Source organism: Scyliorhinus torazame, chromosome 2, assembly GCF_047496885.1.
Source record: "Scyliorhinus torazame isolate Kashiwa2021f chromosome 2, sScyTor2.1, whole genome shotgun sequence".
In the NCBI taxonomy this organism is placed as follows: Eukaryota; Metazoa; Chordata; class Chondrichthyes; order Carcharhiniformes; family Scyliorhinidae; genus Scyliorhinus; species Scyliorhinus torazame.
The window spans coordinates 275555955-275578883 of record NC_092708.1 but is presented as its reverse complement, the minus strand read 5'-3'; the positions used below and the strand labels follow the sequence as shown (position 1 = coordinate 275578883).

Genomic DNA, 22929 nt, shown 5'->3' with positions numbered 1-22929 from the left:
CGCACGCAGTGAAACAAAAAAGAAGAAAATACAGTCATGAGGTTACATCGGCACATGGCCATTCCCCAATTTGTCAGTTCTGCCAGTCCTTCTGCCTTCGCAAACTCCTCCGCTGCTTCCGGCGTTCCAAAATAAAAGTTCCTGAGCTTATAAGTCACCCTCAACTTCGCTGGATATACAATGCCGCACTGCACCTTGCTAATGTACAGTGCCCTCTTCACCCGGTTGAAGGCAGCCCGCCTCCCCACCACCTCCACCGTAAAGTCCTGGTATACACGTATACCAGCTCCAGCCCACTGCACCACCCGCTTCTGCTTGGCCCAGCTCAGGACCTTCTCCTTCACACTGTACCTACGGAAGCACAGAGTCACTGCCCTTGGTGGCTCACTCGCCTTTGGTACAGGCCTCCACGACCGATGAGCCCGATCCAGTTCATATCCAGTTCATATCCCCCTCCCCCAACAGTTTTGCCAGCATCGCGGCAAAATACTCAGTCGGCTTCGGTCCTACAACTCCTTCGGGCAGCCCCACAATCCTCAAATTCTGTCGCCTGGATCTATTTTCCAGGTCTACCATTTTTCCTCGCAGATCCTTGTTAATGTCCATCACCTTCCGCATCTCCTTCCCCATCGAGGCAAGTTGATCACCGTGCTGCAATAACGTCTCCCCCACTTCCTTCAGCGCCTCCCTTTGCTCTCGCACCTACGCCACTGCGCTTGCCACCGCCGTCATCACCAGGGAAATCGCCTCCTCCACCAGCACACTCAAAACCTCCCTCATCTCCTTCCTCACCATCTCCATGCATTTTGCAAACTGCCTTTCGAATTCCGCACCCATCACCTTAGTTATTTCTTCAGCTGTAAGCAATGCGGCCTCCCCTGGTGCTCCAGCCTCAATTTTCTTTACTGACCACGGGGTGAGCTTTCCACTCCCCGACGGACTTTCAGCCGCTTTTTTCACGGCCGTTATTTTGCTGGTCTTCGACATTCCCCTCCTCTGTGCTGTCTCCCGACTTTTACTGCCTTCGCTGGCCCTAGGACCGGGCGTTAACCCCCGACAATGCCGTTCCCGAAAGGGAGCCCTCCCAACGCGCGGCTGCCTCCCGCCCGCCGTCACCGGAAGTCCCTCTCTGTAGTATCTTACGGCCCTGGACCGAGCAGTTGCCATACCAGGCTGTGATGCAGCCAGATAGGATGCTTTCAATGGTGCATTTGTAAAAATTGGTAAGAGTCAATGTGGACATGCTGAACTTCCTTAGTTTCCTTGGTCGTAGCGTCGGCAGATTGTCGGTGATGTTCACACCTAGGAATTTGAAGCTGTCAATCATCTCCACCTCAGCACCATTAATGCAAACGGGTGTGTATGATACTTTGCTTCCTGAAGTCTGATGTAGGAGTCCTCAAAATGCTCCAGGGATGAGTGTACGGCCTGGGAGATGGCGGTATGCGGATTGCAGTGGATCTAGGCATTCTGGGAATATGGAGTTGATGTGTCTCATGACCAACCTCTCGAATTACTTCATAATGATAGATGTCAAGCTGGTAGTCATTGAGGCACGTTGCCTGGTTCTTCTTTGGCACCGATATGATGGTGGTCTTGAAGCAGTGGGAACCTCGGAACGGAATAGGGAGATGTTGAAGATGTCCAAAAACACACCCGCCAGTTGGTCCGCGCATGACCAGGGACTCAGTCAAGATCCGTTGCTTTCCAAGGGTTCACTTTCAAAAAGGCCGATCTGACTTTGGAAGCTGTGATGGTAGGTATGGGTGTGTCCGAGGCTGCTGGGGCAGTTAAAAATGGTTTGTTAGTTTCCTGCTCGAGACAGGCATAGAATGCATTGAGTTCAGCGGGAAGGGGTGCACTGCTGCCAGAGATTCTACTCGACTTTGCTTTGCAGCCTGTTATGTTGTTTAAGCCTTGCCACAACTGGCGAGAGTCCATGTCGTTAGTCTGTGACTCGAGCTTAGTTTGGTATAGTCTCTTGGCATCCCGATGACTTTGCGGACGTCGTACCTAGATTTCTTGTATAGGTCAGGGTTGCCTGTCTTGAACGCCTGTCATGTGAGAGTACCTTAAGAAATGGGTGTTTAAGAAATGTACCGTTAAGAAATGGGTGTTTATCATAAAAGAGGGAGGTTAAGGTATGTGGTGCTGGGGGCTCTTTGTGTTCGGATCGGGGGGTTGGAAGTGCCTATTACTTATTCTGTTTTATTTGATTTGCACTAGCGTTGGGGTTCTCTTTGCTTCTCGTTTTGTTTGTTTCTTTTCAGAGCAATTGCTCGAGGATGGCTGGTTTGGGGAAGTGGTGCTGATGGGTGGGTGGGGGGGGGGGGTGGGGGGAATGGGTCAGGGGGAACAAAAGATGGGGGACTTGTTGGCGCCGGAGTAGAGAGTCACCAGGCTAGCTGGGTGAGCTGGTCTACGGAGGCCAGGTGGGGGGTGTGTATTTAGTTAGTTTATGGCAGGGGTTAGGTTTCAGGGTGTTGTTGTTCGGGGGGGGGGGTAGTTGTTCTGCTGACTAGGGAGGGTCTTGGGTGCGAGAGGTTGGAGGTGGGGGCTGCAGGAGGCGGGCCAGGGGAAGCGCGACACAGGGGCTGGGGGCGGCCCCAAGAAAGGGGATGGCTGATTGACGGGTGCTGATGGGTGGGGGGGGAATGGGTCAGGGGGAACGATAGGTGGGAGACTTGTTGGCGCCGGAGTAGAGAGTCACCAGGCTAGCTGGGTGAGCTGGTCTACGGAAGCCAGGTGGGGGGTGTGTATTTAGTTAGTTTATGGCAGGGGTTAGGTTCCAGGGTGTTGTTGTTCGGGGGGGAGGGGGGGGAGTTGTTCTGCTGACTAGGGAGGGTCTTGGGTGCGAAAGGTCGGAGGTGGGGGCTGCAGGAGGCGGGCCAGGGGAAGCGCGACACAGGGGCTGGGGGCGGCCCCAAGAAAGGGGATGGCTGATTGACGGGGGGGGGGGGGGGGCACGGTGCCCCTCAACCAGGCTGATCACCTGGAACTGTAGAAGCCAAGTATTTCAAATACAACTAGTATAGGTAAAAGATAGCTGTTTAAGCATAAATGTTGAGCCCCAGTTTTAAATACCCATTTATACAGCATAATTCACTTTTACTGAAGTCCGTTGTTCTGGCAAATGCATATTTTCAAGATAATGACACTGTCTTGTGCTAATTGTCAAGGTCAAGGGATTGAATACACAGCACCATTGTTCACAATGCAGATAACAGCTAGGTCAGAAAAGCTGATGTTGCACATTGAAGATGGACGGCTTGCCATCAAATCAAATGTGTTTGAGTCTAACCCAAACCAATTAGGATTATATTGGGGTGTAATTAGACGATTTAAGACAGATATGAAAGTGTATAACTGAAAAAGTTTCTCCCGGCCATTTTAGGTTAGGTTGGGTTAGGTTGGGTTAGGTTAGGTTAGGTTTAGTTTTTAGTGTGTTGTCTGTGGTGTATTGTCTTTGGGGGGGTGTTGTGCTGTGTTGTCTTTCTGTTAGTTTAGTGTTTTTTGCCTTTGATTCTAGTCTCCATTTTAGTTTATGTCTTTTGGGGGTTGTCAGTCTAACAGTCTGTGTCAGTGATGTTAGTCCACTTTTGACTTTGAGTTTGAGTTTAGCTGAAGATTAGCTTTCTCTCTCTCTTCATGTTTCATTGCCAGACTTTGACCTTTAAAAAGTTACTTTCGAGCTGTCTGCCTAAGCAAAGAAAGATAATGTCTGTAATTCTCTGAAAGCTTCGAATTGTCTACGAATTGCCTTTTAAATGACTTTCAAATTGTAATCAAGCGACTACAAATAAAACAATTCTTTTTGGCACCTGAGGAGTTTATACTGCAAATTTCTGCTGAGTTCCAGTATTCGCAAAGTGCTACTGATAACCGAATAGCAGAGATGATATAAATTCCTTCAACTTTACACAGTCGAATAATACAAGGAATCGAACAACTTAACACAGTCTACAAATATTACAAATCTTATAACTTGTCGTATTGCGCCAGGACTTGATTCATCAACTAAGTTTCCCCCAAACTTGGCGTAGTTCGACAGGTTAAGATCCCATAAATTATAGTTTCTTTCATCTTGGCGAGCCAGCCAGGAGTCGAACCTAGAATCTTCTGATTACAAGTTATTCCTTATAAATTAAAGATTCCTTCATTTTGGCGTAGTCAGGCAGTCGGGGGGGGAGTACTGAACGACCTTCGGAGGCCCAGGTGACGACGGAAAGCTTCGAAGATAATCGGAGGAGGTCGGGAACCTTCGGGAAGCTTCGGAGATAATCGGAGGAGGCCCAGAAGACAGCCGGAACCCACGGCTAGACTGGGGTAAGAAATATCTTTTTCACCCATTAAAAGTCTTAAAGCCGCATCAATCAGTACTTCGACCCTTGAAAAGAACATTTTTTATAGACTGTGTTAAATAAATCAAGTGCCAGTCGGTCGGTCAGACTATCAGACGTGACTGGAAGATGAGTCACTGCAGTAACTAAAATAAAACGTCAGTCAGCGATCAAGAAAAGTTATGGCTGATCCTAATCAAAGTGTAGATTCAGAGCCTTTAGCAGACAGAAAATTACTCCCCACTACATCCAAGGGGGGTGCTGGAATACCAGATGTTTCTGTTGAAGATATGTTGGGGGATTGTAGATCTTTCACTCGTAGACATTTTAACCTATGTGAAACCTCAAAAAAAATTGAATCAAAGTATGATATCCCCAGAGGACAGTGGTCCTTCAATAATATCAAGAGAGCATGGGGAAAATGCACACGATTACACGGTGCAGAACGTGTAAAATGGTCCCTGGTAATTACGGGACAGATACACAGTCAGCAAGAGATCATTGTTAAAAATAAAAGTGATCATCAGCTTCAGTCCACTAAAGACCAACTAAGTGCAGTTCTTGAAGATTTGCAAGATGCAAAATCCAAACTTGAGCATTATGATGAAATTAGAACAGATTTGCAAAATAAAACCTCTGAACTCCAGCAGTTAAATGTTCAAATCGCAGAATTTCAAAATCAAGTTTTTAAAGTGGAGTCAGAATTCCAAAATCAAGTTTTTAAAATGGAGTCAAAATACCAACGGCTGCAATTAAATACTGAACGAAGTGATGATGAGTATAGGTCTACTAAAAGGCAATTAATTACAGTTGTTGAAGAATTGCAAGATGCAAAATCCAAACTTGAAACAGATTTGCAAGATGCAAAATCCAAACTTGAGCATTCTGATGAAATTAAAACAGATTTGCAAGTTGCAAAATCCAAACTTGAAACAGAATTGCAAGTTGCAAAATCCAAACTTGAAACAGAATTGCAAGTTGCAAAATCCAAACTTGAGCATTATGATGAAATTAGAACAGATTTGCAAAACAAAACCTCTGAACTCCAGCAATTTCAAATCCAAGTTTTTAAAGTGGAGTCAAAATACCAACAGTTGCAATTAACTACTGAGCGAAGCGATGATGAGTATAGGTCCACTAAAAAACAATTAATTACAGTTGTTGAAGAATTGCAAGATGCAAAATCCAAACTTGAAACAGATTTGCAAGATGCAAAATCCAAACTTGAGCATTCTGACGAAATTAAAACAGAATTGCAAGATGCAAAATCCAAACTTGAAACAGATTTGCAAGATGCAAAATCCAAACTTGAGCATTCTGATGAAATTAAAACAGAATTGCAAGATGCAAAATCCAAACTTGAAACAGATTTGCAAGATGCAAAATCCAAACTTGAGCATTCTGATGAAATTGAAACAGAATTGCAAGATGCAAAATCCAAACTTGAAACTGATTTGCAAGATGCAAAATCCAAACTTGAGCATTATGATGAAATTAAAACAGAATTGCAAGATGCAAAATCCAAACTTGAGCATTATGATGAAATTAAAACAGATTTGCAAGTTGCAAAATCCAAACTTGAGCATTATGATGAAATTAAAACAGAATTGCAAGATGCAAAATCCAAACTTGAAACAGAATTGCAAGTTGCAAAATCCAAACTTGAGCATTATGATGAAATTAAAACAGATTTGCAAGATGCAAAATCCAAACTTGAAACAGAATTGCAAGATACAAAATCCAAACTTGAATATTATGATGAAATTAAAACAGATTTGCAAGTTGCAAAATCCAAACTTGAGCATTATGATGAAATTAAAACAGAATTGCAAGATGCAAAATCCAAACTTGAAACAGAACTGCAAGATGCAAAATCCAAACTTGAGCATTCTGATGAAATTAAAACAGGTTTGCAAGTTGCAAAATCCAAACTTGAGCATTATGATGAAATTAAAACAGATTTACGAGTTGCAAAATCCAAACTTGAGCATCATGATGAAATTAAAACAGATTTGCAAAACAAAACCTCTGAACTCCAGCAGTTATCTTTTCAAATAACAGAATTCCAAAATCAAGTCTTTGAAGTGGAGTCAAAATACCGACAATTGCAATTAAAAACTGAGCGAATTGAACTTGAAAATTGCAAGTTAGTGAAAGAAAGATGTGTTTTAGAAAGAAATATAACCAGCGTGACTGAACATTGTAATTCTTTGACAAACATGCTTTCTGTACAAAAGATTGAACAAACTCAGAAAGCAGTCCAAGCCACCCACCTAGTGGCACAATCGGCAATTGCACAGCCGAGATCAATTGTTAAAAATAAATCATTTTCTCTGTCGGATGAATCAGACGAAGATAGTGTTCCTACAATACAAAATACTAAAGCAATTCGACTAGCCCCTTTAAAACGCAAACGGGTTAGAGTTGGAAGCAAAAAAATAGAAGAAGATGGTGAAACTATCACTAGAAACATATTTGACCACCAATGGGTTCATGAACAAATTGATCCTTCTAAAATTGACGAATGGTCCAAGGGTCTTCCACACCCTAAAAAGGGTGGTAAGATCACATGGGATGGAATTCACAGATTACAAGCCATTTACAGTCTCCACCCATTTAATGGAGTACAAATTCTGACTATCATGCTAGGTACTCGTATAAGTTCAACCCTTAGAAATGAAGTAGAAGTTGCCCTTGGAGACGATTTGCAAAATTTAGAAGGTGGTTGGCTAACAATCAAGAATTGGCTATTACAATTTCGCCCCCCCGAGGACCAATTGGTCTAAGATCACAGCTTGCTTTCAAAAAAAGAATGAAGATATTCAGGATTTTGAGGAAAGATTTTTACGTACTTGGATGGAATATTCAGGGGTGACACTCGACCAGGAAAATGACACATGGGATGCAAGCACTTTAAGTCCATTAAAAACGGCTTTTATAGCCGGTGTTAAACCTGAAGTTTCTGCTGCTTTGAATTTGGTTTTACCAGCTTGGGCCACAGCTGGCACATACCGAGACATAGTTGACCGATGCATTCAGATAGATCGTGGTTTGCACAATCAGGCAACTTTTAACACTGCAGCTGCTCAAATGCAGCCTATCGCTCAAATCCAGCCCATGTTACCTGCTGCTCCAGCGGCGGCTGTTGCAGCACCTGCAGGAATATCAGCAGTAACTACAATTTCACCACCGGCGCCAGGGCAAACATGTACCCTTGCTCCATTAAAATCACGTAAGAAAATACCACAATGTCTTTCCTGTGGTAGAGTAGGACACTGGATGGCAAAATGCTATCAAAAACAACGGATGGATTCAAGAGATGATAATGAAGTAGACCATGTTCACTACAATACATCTCCACCTCGTGGTCAACCATGTAACACGTACCAACAAGACACACCCAGTTTGGCTTCTGGTCAGCAACACTGGCTAAGCAACTACAACCATGGTTTGCTTTTACAGTTAATCAACAACAGTATCATAATAGCCCAACTGTTTACCACATGGCTTTACAGAATCATCTCAGGCAACTGCCTGTTCGGCCTTCCACCATTATCCAATATGAAGATTATGTTCTGATAACCTCTATCAATAAAGATGATCATGACAAAGATTTACGGATGGTCTTGAACCACCTCAGTACTAACAACAGTCACAAAGCTAGCTTTCACAAAGCACAAATTGCCCAGAAAGATGTTTGCTTGGGACAGAAAATTTCCAAACGAAAAAGGGAACTTACTCAGAAGAGAACGGCTGCCATCAAAGCAGCTAAAGAACCCTCAATGTATCGCTAAAAAGTTGCCAAGAACTGTCAACTTAAGAAAACTGTCATTCTGAACGTTGCTTTATTAATTTAAAGAAATTAACATATCTTGTTAGCTGTGTTTCCTTTAACAGAATCGACAAATTCATCTACAGAAAATCAAGATACAGCACAAGATTGGTTCAGTTATATATTTAATAAGTTATTGTATTTGATATTTTAAAATAAATGTTTGGAATTAGCCTGGAAATTAAAACTTCAAACAATGTGGAAGCTGGTTTAAAAAAAAACCAACAATCTTTGATTAAAAGCCAAAAGAACAGGTTGTTCAAAGAAATTTGATAACGGGAATTTGGCAGCAATCCAACTTTTACTCCCAGTCCATTTGAGTGACAAAAAAAAAGTTTAAAGATGCGAATGGCATCATTCCAAGCTATACGCCTCTTTTGTCTCTGTAAGAAAATTAACCCTTTCAACAAGCTTTTGTGTATTATCCAGAAGATGTCAAAGACTTGACATCAATTTTGATAATCATTTTACCATTTATTACTAGATCATATGTTCAACTTTCATTGTATAATAATTTTAATAATTATTTTGAAATGCCTGTTGCAATGTTAATTCCATTTTATTGTTTAAAACTGCAATGATTCTTTGCGTTTTTACCTATCCTATCGCATTAATGATGTATTTTAATCTTTCCTGATATATCTCAATTTTTCGATTTATCAAAGGGCCGACTGTACAAAGAACAAAGAACAAAGAAATGTACAGCACAGGAACAGGCCCTTCGGCCCTCCAAGCCCGCGCCGACCATACTGCCCGACTAAACTACAATCTTCTACACTTCCTGGGTCCGTATCCTTCTATTCCCATCCTATTCATATATTTGTCAAGATGCCCCTTAAATGTCCCTATCGTCCCTGCTTCCACTACCTCCTCCGGTAGCGAGTTCCAGGCACCCACTACCCTCTGCGTAAAAAACTTGCCTCGTACATCTACTCTAAACCTTGCCCCTCTCACCTTAAACCTATGCCCCCTAGTAATTGACCCCTCTACCCTGGGGAAAAGCCTCTGACTATCCACTCTGTCTATGCCCCTCATAATTTTGTAGACCTCTATCAGGTCGCCCCTCAACCTCCTTCGTTCCAGAGAGAACAAACCGAGTTTATTCAATCGCTCCTCATAGCTTATGCCCTCCATACCAGGCAACATTCTGGTAAATCTCTTCTGCACCCTCTCTAAAGCCTCCACATCCTTCTGGTAGTGTGGCGACCAGAATTGAACACTATACTCCAAGTGTGGCCTAACTAAGGTTCTATACAGCTGCAACATGACTTGCCAATTCTTATACTCAATGCCCCGTCCAATGAAGGCAAGCATGCCGTATGCCTTCTTGACTACCTTCTCCACCTGTGTTGCCCCTTTCAATGACCTGTGGACCTGTACTCCTAGATCTCTTTGACTTTCAATACTCTTGAGGGTTCTACCATTCACTGTATATTCCCTACCTGCATTAGCCCTTCCAAAATGCATTACCTCACATTTGTCCGGATTAAACTCCATCTGCCATCTCTCCGCCCAAGTCTCCAGACAATCTAAATCCTGCTGTATCCTCAGACAGTCCTCATCGCTATCCGCAATTCCACCAACCTTTGTGTCGTCTGCAAACTTACTAATCAGACCAGTTACATTTTCCTCCAAATCATTTATATATACTACAAACAGCAAAGGTCCCAGCACTGATCCCTGTGGAACACCACTGGTCACAGCCCTCCAATTAGAAAAGCATCCCTCCATTGCTACCCTCTGCCTTCTATGGCCTAGCCAGTTCTGAATCCACCTTGCCAGCTCACCCCTGATCCCGTGTGACTTCACCTTTTGTACTAGTCTACCATGAGGGACCTTGTCAAAGGCCTTGTAGAAGCCAAGTATTTCAAATACAACTAGTATAGGTAAAAGATAGCTGTTTAAGCATAAATGTTGAGCCCCAGTTTTAAATACCCATTTATACAGCATAATTCACTTTTACTGAAGTCCGTTGTTCTGGCAAATGCATATTTTCAAGATAATGACACTGTCTTGTGCTAATTGTCAAGGTCAAGGGATTGAATACACAGCACCATTGTTCACAATGCAGATAACAGCTAGGTCAGAAAAGCTGATGTTGCACATTGAAGATGGACGGCTTGCCATCAAATCAAATGTGTTTGAGTCTAACCCAAACCAATTAGGATTATATTGGGGTGTAATTAGACGATTTAAGACAGATATGAAAGTGTATAACTGAAAAAGTTTCTCCCGGCCATTTTAGGTTAGGTTGGGTTAGGTTAGGTTAGGTTTAGTTTTTAGTGTGTTGTCTGTGGTGTATTGTCTTTGGGGGGGTGTTGTGCTGTGTTGTCTTTCTGTTAGTTTAGTGTTTTTTGCCTTTGATTCTAGTCTCCATTTTAGTTTATGTCTTTTGGGGGTTGTCAGTCTAACAGTCTGTGTCAGTGATGTTAGTCCACTTTTGACTTTGAGTTTGAGTTTAGCTGAAGATTAGCTTTCTCTCTCTCTTCATGTTTCATTGCCAGACTTTGACCTTTAAAAAGTTACTTTCGAGCTGTCTGCCTAAGCAAAGAAAGATAATGTCTGTAATTCTCTGAAAGCTTCGAATTGTCTACGAATTGCCTTTTAAATGACTTTCAAATTGTAATCAAGCGACTACAAATAAAACAATTCTTTTTGGCACCTGAGGAGTTTATACTGCAAATTTCTGCTGAGTTCCAGTATTCGCAAAGTGCTACTGATAACCGAATAGCAGAGATGATATAAATTCCTTCAACTTTACACAGTCGAATAATACAAGGAATCGAACAACTTAACACAGTCTACAAATATTACAAATCTTATAACTTGTCGTATTACGCCAGGACTTGATTCATCAACTAAGTTTCCCCCAAACTTGGCGTAGTTCGACAGGTTAAGATCCCATAAATTATAGTTTCTTTCATCTTGGCGAGCCAGCCAGGAGTCGAACCTAGAATCTTCTGATTACAAGTGATTCCCAGTTCCTATAAATTAAAGTTTCCTTCAAACGTCAGAGGGTTAAACGGGCCAGTAAAGAGGGCACGTGTGTTCGCGCATCTGAGGGCGCTGAAAGTGGACGTGGTAATACTTCAGGAGACTCATCTGAAAGTAGCTGACCAGGTCAGATTAAGGAAGGGCTGGATTGGCCAGGTCTTCCACTCGGGGCTGGACACTAAAACCAGGGGGGGTCACGATTTTGGTCAACAAACGGGTGCAATTTGAGGCGCAGCGCAATCTCGGATGGGGGAGGCAGATTTGTCATGGTGAGTTGCAAGCTTGAGAGGATGAGGGTTGGTCAATGTACATGCCCCAAAGTGGGATGATGTGGAGTTTATTAACTGCTGGGGAAGATACCTGACCTGGACTCGCACAGGCTGATTATGGGAGGGGATTTTAACACAGTCCTTGACCCCGGCCTAGACCGGTCGTGCTCAAGAACGGGTAAGATGCAGGCAATGGCGAAAGAACTGAGGGGGTTCATGGAGCAAATGGGGGGGGCTGATCCATGGAGGGCTAGTCGGCCGACGGGGAGGGAGTTTTTGTTCTATTGACATGTCCATAAGATGTATTCCCGAATTTTCATCATGAATGAAGATTCTTTGCTGCCAGTCCGGATGAAATGATCAGTCGAACACCTCGTTACTTTAACATATGTTTATTTCTCGGCCGGGGCTAAAACCACTGTATCTCTTGAGAGTTACAACAGCAAGCCAAAATCAATACATCTAACAGCAGTTCTTATACAATTTTGGTTCATTGCTGAGGGCAGCCCCCTCGCATTTCTATCTGTGCTTTCAGCTCAATTATAATTCAGCCCCCTCAATTATAATTATCTTTAAGCCTAGTGCACCCATTCCCAAGGCCGTTACTGCAATTTGTCTGGTACAATTAACAAGTGATTACAGCTTGCTACCAAAAGCCTGTCTTGACATTTCTTCACACAAAGCTTTATCTAACATTTTGTTTTTCCCATAAAGTTCCAATCCATCTTGAGCCAAACTCTCATTGATCCATCATCAGCCAAACTCTCATGAGCAGGGATTTGTTAGCGGGGGTGACGGGCGTAGAATATTCGGCGATCGCTATTTCGGACCATGCCTCGCACTGTGTTGATCTGCAGCTCTGCAAGGAAAGTTTTCAGCGTCCTCAATGGAGGTTGGAGGTCGGTTTGTTGGCGGACGAGGCGGTGTGTGAGAGGGTGAGGAAATGTTTGCAAAACTACCTGCAGGCCAATGACACAGGAGAAGTCTCAGCGGCGGTGCTCTGGGAAGCGCTGAAGGCGGTGGTGAGAGGGGAGCTGATTTCGATTGGAACACATAGGGACAGGATGGACAGGGCAGAAATGGACCGACTGATAAGGGAGATCATACAGACAGACAGGAGATACGCGGAGACCCTGAGGGCAGAGCTATTAAGGGAACGACGAAGGCTACAGACTGAGTTTGGGGTGTTGTCCACAGGTAAGGCTGTGGAGCAGCTTAGGAAGGCGAGGGGTGCGATTTACGAGCACGGGGAGAAAGCCAGTAGAATGCTGGCACAGCAACTGAGGAAGAGGGAAGTGGCCAGGGAAATAGGGAAGGTAGCCAACGGTGGGGGAGAAACTTGGTAGGACATCCGGCGGGGCTGAACAAGGTGTTCAGGGACTTCTATAGTAAGCTTTACTCCTCGGAACCCCCCGCGGGGCCGGAGGGGATGAGACGCTTTCTGGATGAACTGACCTTCCCAAAAGTGGGCAGGGGATTGGTAGACGGGTTGGGGGCCCCAGTCAGGACCGAAGAAATATTGAGGGGCTTGAGGGCCATGCAATCGGGTAAAGCCCTGGGGCCGGATGGGTATCCAGTGGAGTTTTACATAAAGTTCTCAGAGATAGTGGGGCTGGTGCTGGTTAGGGTTTTTAATGAGGCAAGAGACAGAGGGGTGTTACCCCCGACGATGTCACAGGTCACCAGCTCCCTGATATTGAAACGGGACAAAGACCCAGAGGCATGTGGGTCCTATAGGCCGATCTCTCTGCTCAACGTAGATGCTAAAATTCTGGCCAAGCACTTGGCGGCTAGGATTGTGGACTGTGTGCCAGACGTCATAATGGAAGATCAAACCGGGTTCGCCAAGGGCAGGCAGCTGGTGGCCAACCTAAGAAGTCTGCTGAATGTGATTATGATGCCCCCGGAGAGGAAGGAGGTAGAGGTAGTTGTGGCAATGGATGCCGAGAAGGCTTTCGACCGGGTTGAATGGGACTATTTGTGGGAGGTGCTGGGATGTTTTGGGTTCGGGGAGGGCTTTATCGAATGGGTCAGACTGTTGTACCAGGTTCCGGAGGCGAGTGTGAGGACGAATAGAACGACATCTGACTATTTCAGACTGTACCGTGGGACAAGGCAGGGGTGTCCCCTCTCCCCACTGCTGTTTGCGTTAGCAATAGTGCCGCTGGCAATTGCCCTAAGAGCTTCTAGGGGCTGGTGGGGGGGGTGGAACACAGAGTTTCATTGTACGCCGACAACCTGCTCTTATACATCACGGATCCAGTGGCTGAGATGGATGAAATCATGGGAATCCTGAAGGAATTGGGCCGGTTCTCAGGGTACAAACTGAACATGGCAAAGAGTGAGTTGTTTGTAGTCCAGGCGAGGGGCCAGGAGCATAGGTTGAGGGGGCTGCCGTTCAGGTTAGTGGAAAATAGTTTTAGATACTTAGGGATACAGGTGGCGCGGGACTGGGGCCGTCTGCACAAGTTGAACTTGTCTCGGTTGGTGGAGCAAATGAGGGCTGAGTTCCGGAGGTGGGATGTGCTCCCCCTGACACTAGCGGGGAGAGTGCAGACGGTTAAAATGACGATCTTCCCGAGATTCCTGTTTGTTTTCCAGTGTCTCACCATTTTCATTCCACGGTCTTTTTTCAAGAAGGTTAATAAAATGACTATGGGATTTGTGTGGGCGGGAAAGTCCCCGCGGGTGAAGAGGGTGATGCTCGAGGGGAACCGAGAGGAAGGGGGGCTGGCGCTGCCAAACTTTAGTAATTACTACTGGGCGGCCAACATATCTATGATAAGGAAGCGGATCGTGGGTGCGGGGTCGGTTTGGGGGCAAATGGAGGCCACTTCATGTAGGGGGACCAGTTTGGCGGCCCTGGTTACGGCGCCCCTGCCGCTCCTGCTGGCACAGTACTCCACCAGCCCTATAGTGGTGGCGACTTTGTGGACCTGGGGCCAATGGAGAAGGCAAGTGGGGGGAATGGGAGCATCGGTTTGGTCCCCAATTTGCGACAATCACCGGTTTGCCCCGGAGAATATGGACGGTCGGTTCCGAGCATGGCGGAGCGAGGGGATTGAGAGGATGGGGATTTGTTCTTGGAAGGGAGCTTCCCGAGCATGAGGGCATTAGAGGAGAAATTTGGGCTGGCGAGAGGGGATGGGTTCAGGTACCTGCAGGTGCGGGACTTTCTACGCAGACAGATTCCATCTTACCCACACCTGCCACTCGGGGATCCAGGACAGGGTAGTGTCCAGTGGATGGGTGGGGGAGGGGAGGGTCTCGGATATAGGTAAAGAACTTATAGGAGCGGAGGAGTCACAGACCGAGGAGCTGAAGCTTAAGTGGGAAGAGGAGCTCGGAGGTGAGGTAGAAGAGGGTTTGTGGGCGGAGGCATTGAGCAAGGTAAACGCGACTGCAACATGCGCCAGGCTCAGCCTGATTCAATTTAAGGTCGTCCACTGGGCCCACATGACAGTGGCCCGGATGAGTAAATTTTTCGGATTGGAGGACAGGTGCGCCAGATGTTCGGGAGGGCCGGCGAACCATGTCCACATGTTTTGGGCATGCCCAAAACTCAGGGGGTAGTGGCAGGGGTTCGCGGATGTTATGTCCCGGGTACTGAAAACAGGGGTGGTGATGAGTCCAGAGGTGGCTGTTTTTGGGGTTTCGGAGGATCTGGGAGTCCAGGAGGAGAGAGAGGCTGACGTTTTGGCCATTGCTTCCCTGGTAGCCCGGCGACGAATTCTGCTGGCATGGAGGGACGCAAAACCTCCGAAGCCGGAGGCCTGGCTGTCGGAAATGGCGAGCTTTCTCAATCTGGAGAAGATTAAGTTCGCTTTGAGAGGTTCACTGTATGGGTTCACCTGGAGGTGGCAACCATTTATCGACTTCTTTGCGGAAAAGTAATCGTCAGCGGGGGTGGCGGGGTTAGGGTAACGTAGGTTAGGGGGTTAGTTAGGCTGGTCCTTGTGGGAGGGGAGCTGGGTTTCTTGCACTATAACGATTGTTTTTTGCACACTGTTTTATATTATCGTTGTTTATTGTGTCAAAATGTCTTAATAAAATTGTTTATCAAAAAGAAATGGGTGTTTATCAGTGATGTCAGAGTGTGGGTGGAGCTGGGCTGTCTGTCAGCTTTTTACTTTCGTTTTAGGCTGTTTGCTGCAGGGTGTGTTTTAGTTTCACTTTGAGAGAAGCTTGGATGTGTCTGTTTATTTGGTTTTGTTTTCAGTGTTGGAGCTGAAGCCAGACAAAGCAGGTCTACTGCTGTTCTCTGCCATGAAAAGACTATCTCTTGATCATTTGGTGAATTCAGAATTATAAATGTTCTCAGAAGTGAATGTAAACCTAATGTGCTTCTGTTAAAAGGTGTTTCTTTTGTCTTCTGGATTTTGTTTGGGAAGCTTTTAAGCATTACTTTGTGTTGTATTCTTTGGGGGTTGTATTTGAATTAATGGTTACTAAGATGTTCACTGTATGTTTTTAAAAGGGGAACTTGAGTTCATAGAATACACATTGTTTTGCTTTAAAAAATACTTTTCCATTTCTGCTGTACTACACCTGTAGAGTGGGCCGTGTGCTCCCCATACCACAATCTATTAAAAGTTGTGGGTCAGGTGAACTCCATGGTACACTTTGGGGTTCTCTAAACCCTGGCCCATAACAAATTGGGGGCTCAAGGGGGGATAAAAGTCTATCTATTGGATTGGCTTCAGAAAATGGCCATAAAACAAACATGACAATCAGTTAAAATTGGCAGACGTAAAGGGAAACGTACAGTTGGATGATACTGATGAGGATAGTGAGAAAGAGCGTCAAAGTCGAAGGCTTGGTGGGGATCTATTTAAATATATCCAAGCGTTGCCAAGGTTTGACGAGACGAAGGTGGAAGCCTATTTCATTTCATTTGAGAACATAGAACAATACAGCGCAGTACAGGCCCTTCGGCCCACGATGTTGCACCGAAACAAAAGCCATCCAACCTACACTAAGCCATTATCATCCATATGTTTATCCAATAAACTTTTAAATGCCCTCAATGTTGGCGATTTCACCACTGTAGCAGGTAGGGCATTCCACGGCCTCACTACTCTTTGCGTAAAGAACCTACCTCTGACCTCTGTCCTATATCTATTACCCCTCAGTTTAAAGTTATGTCCCCTCGTGCCAGCCATATCCATCCGCGGGAGAAGGCTCTCACTGTCCACCCTATCCAACCCCCTGATCATTTTGTATGCCTCTATTAAGTCTCCTCTTAACCTTCTTCTCTCCAACGAAAACAACCTCAAGTCCGTCAGCCTTTCCTCATAAGATTTTCCCTCCATACCAGGCAACATCCTGGTAAATCTCCTCTGCACCCGCTCCAAAGCCTCCACGTCCTTCCTATAATGCGGTGACCAGAACTGTACACAATACTCCAAATGCGGCCGTACAGCTGCAACATGACCTCCCGACTCCGGAACTCAATCCCTCTACCAATAAAGGCCAACACTCCATAGGCCTTCTTCACAACCCTATCAACCTGGGTGGCAACTTTCAGGGATCTATGTACATGGACACCTAGATCCCTCTGCTCATCCACACTTTCAAGAACTTTACCATTAGCCAAATATTCCGCATTCCTGTTATTCCTTCCAAAGTGAATCACCTCACACTTCTCTACATTAAACTCCATTTGCCACCTCTCGGCCAAGCTCTGCAGCTTATCTATATCCCTCTGTAATCTGCTACATCCTTCCACACTATCGACAACACCACCGACTTTAGTATCGTCTGCAAATTTACTCACCCACCCTTCTGCGCCTTCCTCTAGGTCATTGATAAAAATGACAAACAGCAACGGCCCCAGAACAGATCCTTGTGGTACTCCACTTGTGACTGTACTCCATTCTGAACATTTCCCATCAACCACCACCCTCTGTCTTCTTTCAGCTAGCCAATTTCTGATCCACATCTCTAAATCACCCTCAATCCCCAGCCTCCGTATTTTTTGCAATAGCCTACCGTGGGGAACCTTATCAAACGCTTTGCTGAAATCCATATACACCACATCAACTGCTCTACCCTCGTCTACCTGTTCAGTCACCTTCTCAAAGAACTCAATAAGGTTTGTGAGGCATGACCTACCCTTCACAAAGCCATGCTGACTATCCCTGATCATATTATTCCTATCTAGATGATTATAAATCTTGTCTCTTATAATCCCCTCCAAGACTTTACCCACTACAGACGGGAGGCTCACCGGCCTATAGTTGCCGGGGTTGTCTCTGCTCCCCTTTTTGAACAAAGGGACCACATTTGCTGTCCTCCAGTCCTCTGGCACTATTCCTGTAGCCAATGATGACATAAAAATCAAAGCCAAAGGTCCAGCAATCTCTTCCCTGGCCTCCCATAGAATCCTAGGATAAATCCCATCAGGTCCCGGGGACTTATCTATTTTCAGCCTGTCCAGAATTGCCAACACCTCTTCCCTACGTACCTCAATGCCATCTATTCTATTAGCCTGGGGCTCAGCATTCTCCTCCACAACATTATCTTTTTCCTGAGTGAATACTGACGAAAAATATTCATTTAGTATCTCGCCTATCTCTTCAGACTCCACACACAATTTCCCATCCCTGTCCTTGACTGGTCCTACTCTTTCCCTAGTCATTCGCTTATTCCTGACATACCTAGAGAAAGCTTTTGGGTTTTCCTTGATCCTTCCTGCCAAATACTTCTCATGTCCCCTCCTTGCTCGTCTTAGCTCTCTCTTTAGATCCTTCCTCGCTACCTTGTAACTATCCATCGCCCCAACCGAAACTTCACACTTCATCTTCACATAGGCCTCCTTCTTCCTCTTAACAAGAGATTCCACTTCCTTGGTAAACCACGGTTCCCTCGCTCGACGCCTTCCTCCCTGTCTGACCGGTACATACTTATCAAGAACACGTAGTAGCTGATCCTTGAACAAGCCCCACTTATCCAGTGTGCCCAACACTTGCAGCCTACTTCTCCACCTTATCCCCCCCAAGTCACGTCTAATGGCATCATAATTGCCCTTCCCCCAGCTATAACTCTTGCCCTGCGGTGTATACTTATCCCTTTCCATCATTAACGTAAACGTCACCGAATTGTGGTCACTGTCCCCAAAGTGCTCTCCTACCTCCAAATCCAACACCTGGCCTGGTTCATTACCCAAAACCAAATCCAACGTGGCCTCGCCTCTTGTTGGCCTGTCAACATATTGTTTCAGGAAACCCTCCTGCACACACTGTACAAAAAACGACCCATCTATTGTACTCGAACTATATCTTTTCCAGTCAATATTTGGAAAGTTAAAATCTCCCATAATAACTACCCTGTTACTTTCGCTCATATCCAGAATCATCTTCGCCATCCTTTCCTCTACATCCCTAGAACTATTAGGAGGCCTATAAAAAACTCCCAACAGGGTGACCTCTCCTTTCCTGTTTCTAACTTCAGCCCATACTACCTCGGCAGAAGAGTCCCCATCTAGCATCCTCTCCGCCACCGTAATACTGCTCTTGACTAGCAGCGCCACACCTCCCCCTCTTTTGCCTCTTTCTCTGAGCTTACTAAAACACCTAAACCCCGGAACCTGCAACATCCATTCCTGTCCCTGCTCTATCCATGTCTCCGAAATGGCCACAACATCGAAGTCCCAGGTACCAACCCACGCTGCCAGTTCCCCTACCTTGTTTCGTATACTCCTGGCATTGAAGTAGACACACTTCAAACCACCTACCTGAACACTGGCCCCCTCCTGCGATGTCAAATCTGTGCTCCTGACCTCTATACTCTCATTCTCCCTTACCCTAAAACTACAATCCAGGTTCCCATGCCCCTGCTGCATTAGTTTAAACCCCCCCAAAGAGCACTAACAAATCTCCACCCCAGGATATTTGTGCCCCTCAGGTTCAGATGTAGACCATCCTGTCTGTAGAGGTCCCACCTTCCCCAGAAAGAGCCCCAGTTATCCAAAAATCTGAATCCCTCCCGCCTGCACCATCCCTGTAGCCACGTGTTTAAATGCTCTCTCTCCTTATTCCTCATCTCACTATCACGTGGCACGGGCAACAACCCAGAGATAACAACTCTGTTTGTTCTAGTTCTGAGCTTCCATCCTAGCTCCCTGAAAGCCTGCCTGACATCCTTGTCCCCTTTCCTACCTATGTCGTTGGTGCCAATGTGGACCACGACTTGGGGCTGCTCCCCCTCCCCCTAAGGACCCGGAAAACACGATCCGAGACATCACGTACCCTTGCACCTGGGAGGCAACATACCAAACGTGAGTCTCTCACGCTCCCACAAAATCTCCTATCTGTGCCCCTGACTATAGAGTCCCCAATTACTAATGCTCTGCTCCTCTCCCCCCTTCCCTTCTGAGCAACAGGGACAGACTCCGTGCCAGAGGCCCGTACCCCATGGCTTACCCCTGGTAAGTCGTCCCCCCCACATGTATCCAAAGCGGTATACTTGTTTCTCAGGGGTACGACCGCAGGGGATCCCTGCACTGACTGTTTTTTCCCAGTCCCTCTTACAGTTACCCACCTATCTCCAATCTTTGGTGTAACTAATTCCCTGAAGCTGCTATCTATGACCCCTTCTGCCTCCCGAATGATCCGAAGTTCTTCCAACTCCAGCTCCAGTTCCCTAACTCGGTCTTGGAGGAGCTGGAGATGGCAGCACTTCCTGCAGGTAAAATCAGCAGGGACACTAACTGCATCCCTCACCTCAAACATCCTGCAGGAGGAACATTGCACTCCCTTCCCTGCCATTCCTCCAACCTTCTACCAAGATCTGGCTAAAAAATAATAATAATATAATAAAATATGGTACTTACCTCAGACCAATGGGTTTTATTATTAGGTTAGAGGAGGAGGGCGGGTGGGAGACACTACACGTGTAGTGTCTCGGGTTTCCTCTCCACCAGAATTTATTGGGGAGGGTCTTCCCAGACGTCCGCGGGTCGACTTCCTGTTCCCGCCTAAAAAACTAATTTAAAATTAAAAAAAAGAAAAATTCTCAGCTCCTGCTGAAACTGACTCACCACTCACCAGCTGTTCTCACGCCGCCGAAATCGACTGGTCTGCCCCTGCAAAGACAAGTGCTTTTAAAGGTTGACTTACCTCCCAGCAACCTCCTTCCGCAATGCTCCCGCTGAAACTGACTCACCACTCAGCAGCTGTTCTCACGCCGCCGAAATCGACTGGCCTGCCCCTGCAAAGACAAGTGCTTTTAAAGGTTGACTTACCTCCCAGCAACCTCCTTCCGCAATGCTCCCGCTGAAACTGACTCACCACTCACCAGCTGTTCTCACGCCGCCGAAATCGACTGGCCTGCCCCTGCAAAGACAAGTGCTTTTAAAGGTTGACTTACCTCCCAGCAACCTCCTTCCGCAATGCTCCCGCTGAAACTGACTCACCACTCACCAGCTGTTCTCACGCCGCCAAAATCGACTGGCCTGCCCCTGCAAAGACAAGTGCTTTTAAAGGTTGACTTACCTCCCAGCAACCTCCTTCCACAATGCTCCCGCTGAAACTGACTCACCACTCACCAGCTTTTCTCACGCCGCCGAAATCGACTGGCCTGCCCCTGCAAAGACAAGTGCTTTTAAAGGTTGACTTACCTCCCAGCAACCTCCTTCCGCAATGCTCCCGCTGAAACTGACTCACCACTCACCAGCTGTTCTCACGCCGCCAAAATCGACTCAAGAAGATGGCTAAACAAATGAACTGGCCACAGGACATGTGGGTATTACTGTTTAAACAAAGCTGGTAGGTAGGGCTAGTGACGTGTTTGTATCACTACCAGAGGAGGTATCTGAGACGTATGAGGAGGTGAAAAAATCCATCTTAGGTGCATATGAACTAGTTTAGAAATTTAAGGAACAAATTTGGTAAAACATACATGGAGTTTGAAAGGATCAAACAGAGTAATTTTGATAGGTGGATAAGGGCTTTGAAAATAGACCAAACGTATGAAGCTTTCAGAGAAATTATACTTTTGGAGGAGTTTAAAAATTCATTTCCTGATGTAGTGAGAACTCATGTGGAAGAGCAGAGGGTTAAAACTGTGAGATGAGCAGCAGAAATGGCAGATGATTATGAATTAGCTCATAAATCAAAGCTTGGTTTCCGACATCAGTTTCAGCCTGTGAGGGATAGAAACTGGGGACATGAGAAATACTCAAGTGGTAAAGGGAAAGGTGATCTGATGGGAGATAATAAGGAGAGTGTACCTCAGATTAAAAAAGAAATCCAGGAGAGTTGAAAAGAAATGAAAATTTTCAAATGTTTTCACTGTAATAAACTAGGCCATGTAAAGTCACAGTGTTGGTGGTTGAAGAAAAGCACTGGGAAGGCTGATGTGGTAAAACAGGATAAGACAGTGGGGTTTGTTAAAGTGGTAAAGGAAAGCCCAAGTGAAGCGAAGGAGGTGCAATAGATTGTACAGCCTGATCAAGAGGTGATTGATAAGAAGGTGCCAGATCTCTTGAAAGAATTTACTTGTGTGGGTAAAGTTTACTCATGTGTATCAGGAGGAGCAGGTAAAGAAGTCACAATTTTAAGAGATACGGGAGCTAGTCAATCTTTAATAGTAAGAGATGAGGAGTTATGTAGTTTGGGAAGAATGTTGCCAGAAAAGGTGGTAATATGTGGAATTCAGGGTGAGAGGAGTAGTGTTCCATTATATAAGGTACGGTTGGAAGGTCCAGTGAAGAGTGGTGTAGTGGTAGTAGGAGTAATAGAGAAACTATCTTGCCCAGGAATACAGTTTATCTTGGGTAATGACATAGCTGGATCACAGGTGGGAGTGATGCCTACTGAGGTTGATAAGCCAGTGGAAAATCCAACAACTGAATGGATGAAGGATGAATATCCTGGGATTTTTCCGGATTGTGTAGTAACAAGGTCGCAAAGTCGCAGGTTAAGGCAAGAGGATTAATCAAAGAGTGAAGATGAAGTTGAAGTGCAATTATCAGAAACGATTTTTGATCAGATGGTTGAAAAAGAACAAGAACAGGTGGAGGATGAGGCGGATATTTTAGTTCAGGAAAATTGGCGGAGTTACAACAGAAAGATGTAGAAATAAAACTGATGTATTAGAAAGCATACACGGAAGAGGAATTTGAGTGTATACCAGAGTGTTATTGCCGTAAAAGTGATGTCTTGATGAGAAAATGGAGACCTTTACATATGCAGGCAGACGAAAAGTGGGCAGAAGCGCATCAAGTAGTATTGCCAGTAGGGTATAGAAAGGAGATGTTGCGAGATGCACATGAGGTACCAGTGGGAGGTCATTTGGGAATAAGGAAAACTCGAGCAAAAATACAAAAACATTTTTATTGGCCTGGACTACATAAAGATGAAGTTAAATTTTGTCAATCATGTCACACATGTCAAGTGATAGGGAAACCTCAAGCAGTGATAAAACCAGCGCCCTTAATACCCATTCCAGCATTTGCGGAACCTTTTACAAAGGTCCTAATTGATTGTGTAGG

At 45.5% G+C, this 22929-nt stretch overlaps 1 protein-coding gene across 5 annotated transcripts in view; it reads left to right on the top strand.

Annotated features, from left to right (window-relative positions):
- LOC140398892 (uncharacterized) overlaps positions 1-22929 on the top strand; it is a 304095-nt gene that overhangs the window by 269531 nt on the left and 11635 nt on the right. For 3 of the 5 annotated variants that reach the window (XM_072487851.1, XM_072487868.1, XM_072487861.1), the window contains one exon: positions 4171-8806. In XM_072487851.1, the coding sequence (XP_072343952.1) occupies positions 4523-7126 (2604 nt within the window). In that variant the 5' untranslated portion in view covers positions 4171-4522 and the 3' untranslated portion in view covers positions 7127-8806. Of the gene's footprint in view, positions 1-4170; positions 8807-8837; positions 8958-22929 lie in introns of those variants that run through there. The other 2 variants (XR_011937599.1, XR_011937600.1) reach the window with 2 other exon arrangements.